The following is a 10,313-nucleotide window of genomic DNA, read 5'->3' as shown; positions in this document are numbered from 1 at the left end:
CAATGTGTATGCATCTAGGTCCTACTGAAATACACAAGCATTCCTTCCACCCAGCCCTTACCTAGTCCTCATCAACAATACCTAGAGATTAAGGTACTACTATTGGGAGCTCTGGTAGCATAGTGGCTAAAAGCACTTGACTGCTCACCAGAAGGCTGGCGGTTCAAACCCACCAGCCACTCCTCGGAAGGAAGGTTGGGCAATCCTACTTCCGTAGTGATACTGCCTCGGAAACCCAAGGAGGGGTCGCTATGAGTCGGGGCCGACTCGACGGCACATAACAACAACAACAACAACAATTGGTCTCTATTCCTCTGGAGCAAAAGAGAAAGAAAGAAACCAAAGACTCAAAGAAGAAACTAGTGTACAGGACAGTCTACATGAGCCATGGCCTCATCTACCCTGAGACCAGAAGAACTAGATGGTTCCTGGCTACAACTACCCACCATCTTAATCAGGGCCACAATAGATGGACCCTGATCGAATGAGAGAAAAATGTGGAACAAAATCTCAAATTCCTAAAACAAAACAAACCAGACCTACTGGGCTGGTTAAGAAATGAAGGACTCCCAGAGACTATTGCCCTGAGATACTGTTTAAACCTTCAGTCACAACTAACCCCTGAGGTCACCTTGTAGCTAAATAACAAATTGGCTCAAAAATGATGATTATCACCTATAAGTACGATAGTCTTTTAACAAATCACCTACATGAGACCAAATAATCAACAATTACTTTAAAACAAAGATAAGAATGTAAGGGGGGCAGAGACACTAGATTAATGGAAATATAACAACCAGAGTGGAAATAATGAGAATGTTCAAGCATTGGGAAGGATGTAACCAATGTCACTTAACAATGTGTGTAAAAATTGTTAAATGGGAATCTAAACTGCTGTGTAACCTTCACCAAAAACGCAATAAAACATTATTAAAATAATAATAATGTCCATAAACCAAGCTTAGAGAAACAATGGGGCCTGTTTGAAGAAGCCAGAGGCTCCCATCCTTCCAAAGCCTTCTCTTTCTTGCTCCACTTATTCCAAAGCACATAAGACCCTGGAATGGGAAATTTGCTTTGATTTTAGCCAAGCAACCTAGCAACACAGGTCAGCCCACCTGCTAGGAAAGCAGGGACAGGAAGATGCTAGGGGTCAGAGAGCTTGGACTGGCTGTGTGGTAGAAGGGGAAGGAAGAAGCAGGGAGCAGGTGAAGGGGATTTCTGAACATTCTGAAATCCAACCACTACCATGCAAATGAGATCAGCCTAGCATGCAAATAGACAGAAGACCATCAATGTAGGGGGAGCAAACGGCCTGTCCCTGAAGCCCCAGCAAGGGGATAAGGCTTTCTCTGGAGGGACCAGGACTGCTGGAGAAGAAGGCTCCAGTCAGGGGCAGGGGGCCCTGTGTGCCCAAGCCAGCAGGGGTGGGGATTAGGGCTGGACGCCCCGCTGTCAGGTTAGAGCTGATGGATCGTCGCTGGTGGTGGAGCACAAAGGCTGCTCTGTGCTTGGCACCAATGTGTTCCCATCCATCAGAGGGCAGCTCGTGTGCAGGAAAGGGGTGTGCAGGGGGAGGAAGACTGAGCCTCTAGATGCGGCTTCTCCACAGCTCAGCTCTGAGAGAGGAATAAGGTGAGGAAAGCGCCAATCCCTCAACAGGATGTTGGGGAGGTCAGAGACATCAGAGTTGTCCCTGGATGGTGTAAACAGTTAATGCACTCGACTTCTAACCAAAAGGTTGGAGGTTGAAGTCCACCCAGAGGAACCTCAGAAGAAAGGCCTGGTGATCTACTTCTGAAAAATCAGATACTGAAAACTCTCTGGAGTCCAGTTCTACTCTGACACATGTGGGGCTGCCATGAGTTGGAGTCAACTTGGCACCAACGGGTGGTGGTGGTAGAGGTATCCAAGTCTCCCAATCTTCCCATTCCATACACAAACACATCTACAGATAGGGATTCATAGAAACCTAGGTACACAGGTCATCCTGACCTCACAGCCCTGCCATCATGGTTGACCAGAGGCAAACATCACACAGACATAGACACAAGGCCAAGCTCACATCCAGTAGAGTTTTTGAGGACAGGGGCTAAGTATAGTCACTATCTTCACTCCACCCTTGCCAGACTACTAGCACAGAATAGGTGCTAAGTAAATTCATGCTGAGTAGAAGAAAGAAAGAATGAATAATTCCATCTCTGGGTTGTAGCACTTGTTCTAGCCTACTCCTCTTTCTTTCTTTCTTTTTTTTTTTTTTTTTTGCAGCTACCACATCTTAAGGCACACTGCCCTGATGGCACAATGGTTAAGTGCTCAGTTGCTAATCAAAAGGTTAGTGTTTGGAACCTCCCAGTGGCTCCACAGGAGAAGAGACCTGGTGATCTGCTCCTGTAAAGACTACAGCCCAGGAAACCCTATGGGGCAGTTCTACTCTGTCCTACAGGATCGCTGTGAGTCAGAACCAACAGGAAGGTACACCACAACAACCACGTTCTACGTTGGCTAAATGATTTGGGGCACTTATATTCTTTACTCAGCTGTGAGTACTTTGAAGGCCAAAAGACTGTGTCTTATTCAGGTTAATGACCCTAGCACCTAGCACAAGAGGCTTAAATACATTTCTTGATTAAAAGAATGAACAAATAAATCTACACCCACAGGGTGGAGTCAGGTTTCCCCCCCCCCATTTCTGCTGCTCTGGTTTCATGGAGGCTATGAACACAGCCAGAGAAAAAGCCTAAGAACTGAGTCTAGGGCTGGGAGTGGTGATGATCAGGCATGGAGAAAAGGATTAAACAAGGAAAGGGACTGACAGTTATTGGACTTTTCCATGTCCCAGATGCCATTCCATTTAATACAACAACAACCATTCCCCTATGAGAAACACACACATACACACACACACCATCTTTTTGGCCAGCCTGGATCCTCTCTAGGTGGATAACCTATCCTCATGCCTCGGATTGTTTGGATCTTCATCACTTTATTCCTGGATTGTTTCCATGGTCTTCTATTTGATCTCCTCACTTCAGTCAGTATTCAAGTCCCTCCATGACCAGTTGGGCCTCCACTCATCTTCACAGACTTGTCCCAAATCACCACCTTACCTGAACCTGAGCTCCATACAGACTAGTCTACCCTTCATCCTTTAGAGGCGTTTCCTCTTTCCATCCAAATCTTGCCTGTTCTCCACGACCAGCCTAGTGCTCTCCTCCTTCTAGCATTCCGTGGCTTTGCCTTTCTAAAAACTTCTGAAACACTGTTTTGATAAATCCACTCATTTGCAATCGATCATGGCCCCCATGTTAACCACTGAGTTAAAAGTGTTGTCTCTTGCATTGTAATTTAGCATTGAAATTTCAGCGTCCATGCTCACCAAAACTAGATAGCAAGATCCCGGAAACCATCACAGAGCAAATCCATTTCTCTTCTAATTTTTGAGGAAGTATTTAAGGATAAGTCAGATTTGATCCAAAAAGGATAAAAAGATGCAAGTTCTGGTTTTCCATAGTAGCTATTCTTTTCTCAGGGCTTATAGGATTAGTGTATAAACTGGGGCAAAGGGTTCTTTTTCTTTTCTTAATATTTTGGGGAGGGGAGTGTGTATTGGGAGTAGGGATTCTTTTTTTTTCAGCCCCGTTGGTCAGGGTCAAAGATGGTTTAGAACTTCCAGCCCCTATGCTGTCACTCTCCATCATGCTGGTAAGGCCAAGAACCACATTAGGACCTCATTGCCCCACCCCCAACATGCTCAGGGCCCTTTTGTTGTCAATCTATGGCCCCTCCTCATCTCTGTGTCCTACCCCAAAAAGGACACCAGGGTGTTCCTGGCTCCTTGCTATGGATAGCAGTAGGAGGAAAGGCAGATTTTCTTAAGCTCTGTTCAGATCTCATCTACCCTGTGAACTCTTCCTTGAGTGCCCAGCACATTTCTCTTTCTCTTCCCTTTCCTGTCCTTACCACTGATTTGAATTATAAGATCAATCTCACCTGTCATTTGCAGGGGAGATCAGACTTAATCTGTAGGGTCTTAGATGGAAGAACTGGGACCAAAGGGTAAAGGATGCAGGGGGCAGATTGCAACTCAAAATTCAAAAGGACTCCCTGTGACCCCAGTTGCACATCAGTGGAATGGACTCCCTTGTGAGGTCAGCACAAGCTGAACAATGGCCATCTAGAGAAGGCAATTGAGGCAATAAAGGTGGGGTAGAACTACGTGACCATCGTGGTCTACTAGACAGTAAGGTCCTTGAGGGTAAGGATGCTGCCTTGGCCTTCCTTGTAACCCCTCAGTGATGAGATTGAGCCTTGTCCACTGTGGGTCTCTGAGGCCTGCCCAGTGCAATGGGAGGCATGGGCCCTCTCAGACCGCAAGGCCTCTACTGAGAGGAGACCACAGACTGAGAAGCCCAAAGATTAAATAGTCCCTCCTCCACCTGACACTTGAGACCTGCATGCTTTGTGTAAAGTGATGGCACAGACAAGAAGAGGTGGAACAACCAAGTCAGGTGGTCAAGGAGAGCAGAGATTTAAAGTGAGTCTTAAGGGCCCTACTTTCTCTCTTCCTCACTTCAGTTACCCTAAGAAATCAGAAAAAATCTGGTGTCCTAATGGGGCCAGAAACAGAGTTGAGGAGGACACAGGAGGACAGAGAAATTATGCAGAGGGAAGGAGGGAAGAGACAGAGGGTTTAATAATGGGCAACACTGTGTGGAGGGGGCAAGGTGTAGCTGCAAATTCTAATGCCCACTCTGACTCTGACTAGCTGTATTAAAAGAAAAACTTCCCCTGACCCTTGCAAAAACCAAAACCAAAAATCCTCTTGCCTCAATTTACCCCCAGTCATATGAGACCTAAGAGAATATATGATGCTAAAGCTACTCCAGAAACCCAGAAGTTAAATCTGTTTGTCCTCTTGAGTTTCAATCCTTTTCATCCCTGGACAGTGACTACCCCATATATCCCCAACATTTGAAGCAGTTTCATCCTTTGAAAGGGGGGGGGGCGGTTAGTTAAAAGAGTCTTATCTAAATAAATAAAGAGTCATCTGACTGACAGAGTCTGGTTAAGGTGCTGTTAGGAAGCAGGGGGGTGGATAAATTGGCTTCTTAAGGTCCCTTCCAGGCTAAACCCACCTCTTCCTTGTCCCCCCATACCCCACACCCCCACACACCCACCCTGGACCTTTCAGGCTCTTTGGGACTAGCAAGAAGAGATCAGGCAGACGGCCCAGCTAGAAGTAATTGAAAGGAGCAGATGAGAGGAGAATGTGTGTCCTCCCCCACATCCTCTGTCCCATGGGGGCTGTGGAGAAATGAAAACTAATCAAATTACACCCAACAGCCTCCCTACCAGTGCTCAGGAGCCGACCTGGGCCTGGGGCAGGCTGGTTGGGTGGGGTGGGGGCCATGGAGGGGAGAGAAGGGGAATCACATCTAATCCACTGTAAACGTCTTGATGTGCAGCAACAGCTTAGAGGGGGGCTCAGGTTTCTGTGGCGTTGGCTATATTTATCTCTGGTTCCATGCCAGCAGGGAGGGTTTAAATGGCACCCAGCAGTTGGTGTGAGGGGCTGCAGGAGCTTGGGGGCTGGTGGCAAGAACAAGTCTTTTCCGACCCCATGGAGCTGTATGAGACATCCCCCTACTTCTACCAGGAACCCCGCTTCTATGATGGGGAAAACTACCTGCCTGTCCACCTCCAGGGCTTCGAGCCTCCGGGCTATGAGCGGACTGAGCTCAGCCTGAGTCCCGAGGCCCGAGGGCCCCTGGAAGACAAGGGGTTGGGGACCCCAGAGCACTGTCCGGGCCAATGCCTGCCGTGGGCCTGTAAAGTGTGTAAAAGGAAGTCAGTGTCCGTGGACCGGCGGCGGGCGGCCACACTGAGGGAGAAACGCAGGCTCAAGAAGGTGAACGAGGCCTTCGAGGCCCTGAAGAGGAGCACCCTGCTCAACCCCAACCAGCGGCTGCCCAAGGTGGAAATCCTGCGCAGCGCCATCCAGTACATTGAGCGCCTGCAGGCCCTGCTCAGCTCCCTCAACCAGGAGGAGCGCGACCTCCGCTACCGAGGCGGGGGCGGGCCCCAGCCAGGGGTAAGTGGCCAGCCAATCCACCTGGCCCAGGGGTAGCGGGGTCAGAGGCAGACACCTGGACAGCCTCGGCTTAGAGGGTTAAAGCAGCCATGAGGCAGAGGGACCTTGAGGGGCTGCAGGACCCCTTCCTTTGTCAGAGCTAGACTGTCCAGCTGTCCTCATATGTCCTTGTGTCCTTTCCAGACACATAAAGGCAGTGGGGAGGAGATGCAGAAGGGCCGGTATGTGCTCCGAACTGAAGGAGGGATCCACAAATATGTCCACAGTCAGCCGCGTGGGGTGAGGAGTAATCCCAGTGCCTTAGGACAGGGTCTAAAGGGCAAGGCCAAGCATATTGGAGAAGACTGCTTGACTGCTTTGCCCCCACCCCACCCTCGCCCTGGGTACGGCCCAGTGGAGAGAAAAACAAACCCACTCAGCTCCACTGGAGCCCAGCAGGACTGAACAGAAGTGGCCCTAGTTGGGCTGGATGCTCTGCCTCCTTCACTGTTACTCCAAAGGAGGAAAACCAAGGACCCCTTTAAGCTGAATGTCCTATGAGGGCAGAATCACTGTCCAGGATCAAGGCCTCAAAGGGCCTGAAGGCAGAGGCTGTGGTCAGGGTAGGGATGTAAAAGGAGCTAGTTGTTAAGATTCTTAAGGTGGGGGGGGTGACCTAGGCTGAAGGGATGCTACCAATGACTCACTCTCTAACCCCACCACCAGTGCTTCTGCACACTAGGATTGGGCAGAAAGAGACATCTAAGAACTCCTGTGCTCTGACCTTGGGCCTCCCCACTATTTTGCAGGTACCCAGTGACTGCAGCTCCCACAGTGCCTCCTGCAGTCCAGAGTGGGGCAGCGCACTGGAGTTCGGGCCAAACCCAGGGGGTAAGTGAGGCCTGAATCTTGATAACTTTGGCTGAAATCCCTCAGTCCTCACCCATGTCCCACACCCCTATACCAGGTACCCTCCTCTTACCTATTTCCTGTTCCACCTCTCTTTCCTTGGCTTCTCCCTGCAAGTGCTGAACCCAGGTTCCCAAGCATGCCTTCCTGAGGCCTTGACAGCTGAGGAGTGGTCTGGGCTTCCTGCAGCTCCCCAGCTGATGCCCGGAGGCTGACCTCCTCCACAGAGAGGAGAATGTTCCTGCCCCAGGGGTCCCTGGGAATTGCTGAGTCAGTGCTGTAAAACTGGACCCAGCAAAGGGCAGTTGCAGTCTCCAAGAATACACTATCCTAGCTCCACCTCAGAATAAATAGCTACTTCCAAATCCTAGCTCCACTAGGAGAGCTCAGGGAGGAGGCACACATACACATACATACACACACTCATCATTAGGAAAGGAATGGGCTGGGGAGTTGTTGTTGTTGTTGTTGTTGTTATGTGCCGTCGAGTCGGCCCCGACTCATAGCGACCCCTCCTTGGGTTTCCGAGGCAGTATCACTACGGAAGTAGGATTGCCCAACCTTCCTTCCGAGGGCTGGGGAGTAGGATTCCTAAATTTTGATCACCCATCTGTCTTAAAAAATACCTATGACACCCCAAGGGTCTCATCCTCTATTCTAAGCCTCATGACACCCTTCACCTCCCAGGTCAGACCATCCCCACCTTCTCCTTGCAGATCACCTGCTCGCAGCCGACCCTGCGGATGCCCACAACCTGCACTCCCTCACCTCTATCGTGGATAGCATCACAGTGGAGGATGTCTCTGTGGCCTTCCCAGATGAAACCATGCCTAACTGAGATTGTCTGCCAGGCCAGGCATCCATGTGAGCCCCCTGAGCTGGCCAGAGCCAACGCCACTTCTGCAGCAGGGACTTCCGAAACCAGGCTGTCCTGACACCAAGAAGGTAGCCCCAGGACTGCCAAATGCCAGACTATCCTCTCCTCATCTACATAAGATTAACCCATGGGGGGAATGGACTCCCACATCTGGCTGACTCCTTAGAGGGGAGGGTATCCTGTTTCCTAGAAGATAAAGCAGGGGACCAGAGCGCCCCCTTGTGTATGCCCCCTGGGTGAGGGGGCAAACTCAGGAGCTTCCCTTTTATCATAATGTAGCCTCCAACTCCCACTTCCCAGAAGTATTTTGAGAGACAAAGGCAGCGTTCCAACCTGGACAAGCTGTGCACATCTCCTGCTCTCGTCTCTTCCAAAGTCAGGGGCTGGGCTGGGCCTGCCCTGAATTGAAGGAGAAGAAAAGGGAGGAACAATCCTCTGTTCCCAAGTCCTGGGGGGCCAAGCTTTTGCAGTGAATATTGGGAACCTTCCAATGGTTTTTATGTTCTGTTTTGTTTTGTGTGTTGTTTGTAAAACTGCCATCTGACCAAGGTCTCCTGTGCTGAAGTTGCCAGGGACAGGCAGGGAAGGGGGAGGGGGGAGCTCTTGGGGTGATTTCTTTTGTTAACTAAGCATTGTGTGGTTTTGCCATTGTTTTGTAATTTTTTGCTAACTTATTTGGATTTCTTTTTTTTTAAAAAAAAAATGAATAAAGACTGGTTGCTAGAAGAGTGTCAGTGACATAGATGGAGGAGAAGACTGGCCCTGGGCCTTCCACTTAGCTGTCCAAACATACTCCAGAGGCAGGGCTTTCAGGGATGGGAGTGGGTGGAACTTTGGGGAGGAACCAACACTCCAGAAGCATTGGCAGCATCATCTTGTGGGTGGTCACTAGGGGCTGGGGATCCCTGCTCTTTTTACCATTATAACAAAAGCTGAGTCTGGTCCATAGGCTAGGTGAAGATGATTAGATTATAGCAATCCTTGTGGGGTACAGAGCAAAACAGGTTTTCCTGTTGAGCATTCCACTGCACTCGTATTCAGAGACACTGTTCACAGTCTACTAGTAGGCTGCCATCTTATATCCCTATAGATCCATTCCAATTAATTGAGCAAGCTCATATGCCTAGTGCTCAGCCCACAGGGGTATTGAGCTGGGATCCTTACCTCTCTTCTGATGCTACCTGACCAGGAGCCCTATAGGAGGATCATTGTTGTTGTTATGTGCCGTTGGAGGTGATTAAATTACAGGCACTGGGCTCAGACACTAGATTGTATCCTTGGAGACCAAATAACATGTCCCCCTCACCACATGCATCAGCGCCCTCCAGGCTGAAGGAGATTCTGGACCCTGCCAACAGGGCAGAGAATGAAGGCAATTCTGCAGGGGGGTTAACAAAGAACAATTAAAGGAAGAGAAGCTGGGGTTTTCTTCATATGGAGGTGCAACTTTTCAATGACTGGCTTCTTAAGGGAAGAAGGTGGGTAGGGAATAGCAAAGATTTTGGATAGAGACTATATTAGGATTAACTGAGGAGTTAACAGGAGCTAGAATTTGAATGGCACATGAATATCTTCTAAAAAACTTATTAATTCCAACTACTTTGAGCTGAGTTTGTCTGAGTTACTGCAAATTGCAACATTCAGAATTATTACAGAAGTCTGGGAATTTGGAGCGTTGAACACCCAAGGCCCCATTCAATTCCATGGGGTTCTTTGACAACTGACATGACCCATTTTACTCACCAGGCTCTGGTGACCATTCTGCACTTGCACGGGGTTCTGCTGGGCCATCTCCCCCATACCTGACCTCCCGACCTTGCTCCTGAAGAACAGGGTCAACACCCTGCTCCCAGAGCTTCTCCAGAAACTCTGCCTAAGGAAAAGAATGAGGGTCACAGAACCTGGGTATGGGTGCAAAAGGGAGGGTCTCCACAGGGCCTACTTGTCCCAAACAACCGTCAGGGCTGGGCCTACTGGGAGCCCCCTCCCACCCCTAGTCACAAATTGGCCTAGTCTACCTGTTTGTGTCGTCTTGAAGTTGTCTCTTGTGTTTATTCCTTGCCCTCTTGGAAGGGCTGCAGAGAAGTCCTAGGTCATTTCCATGGTTCTTAACTCTCCCTGACTCACTGCCCTTAGAAATAGGGAAGGCAATTAGCCTGGTCACAATGCCTTGGCTTTAGAATCCACATTTACTCCCCTATTGCACACTAAACATACACACTTCAAGAGGGATCTCTCCCCTCAGGCTCACTTCCTCTGCCCCAGGCACCTCCAACTTCCAAGGGTGGATACAGTCCTATTGACTTCAGTGGTGACCTGCATATCCTATCCCTTGCCTTCCTTTTTACTGAGGGATGAGCTGGTTGAGAAGGGTCCTCTACTCTACTAAGGAGACTCTGGGGTTGCAGAATACATTCTTTAAGTTTACTTCTCTTAAGTTCTCGTGTCAACTAG

The 10,313-nt window shown here is 49.3% G+C and overlaps 1 protein-coding gene across 1 annotated transcript; it reads left to right on the top strand.

Annotated features, from left to right (window-relative positions):
• Positions 1-5,623: 5,623 nt before the first annotated feature.
• Positions 5,624-7,820, top strand: MYOG (myogenin). Its single transcript, XM_007941154.2, has 3 exons — positions 5,624-6,094; positions 6,883-6,964; positions 7,699-7,820. Exons 1-3 carry the CDS (start codon positions 5,624-5,626, stop codon positions 7,818-7,820), a joined length of 675 nt encoding a protein of 224 aa, XP_007939345.1.
• Positions 7,821-10,313: the final 2,493 nt, after the last annotated feature.

Source organism: Orycteropus afer, unplaced genomic scaffold (assembly GCF_000298275.1).
Source record: "Orycteropus afer afer isolate SDZICR_OR568_19922 unplaced genomic scaffold, OryAfe1.0 scaffold00075, whole genome shotgun sequence".
NCBI classification, from domain to species: Eukaryota; Metazoa; Chordata; class Mammalia; order Tubulidentata; family Orycteropodidae; genus Orycteropus; species Orycteropus afer.
Note: the sequence above shows the minus strand (reverse complement) of the source record. Positions and strands in the feature narration are given on the sequence as shown.

Bases quoted from the DNA above. Each gene is read 5' to 3' on its own strand.
- MYOG (XM_007941154.2), top strand. From the start codon at position 5,624: ATGGAGCTGTATGAGACATCCCCCTACTTCTACCAGGAACCCCGCTTC. The intron at 6,095-6,882 runs GTAAGTGGCCAG...ACTATTTTGCAG, and splicing joins GGGGCGGGCCCCAGCCAGGG to GTACCCAGTGACTGCAGCTC. The intron at 6,965-7,698 runs GTAAGTGAGGCC...TTCTCCTTGCAG, and splicing joins GTTCGGGCCAAACCCAGGGG to ATCACCTGCTCGCAGCCGAC.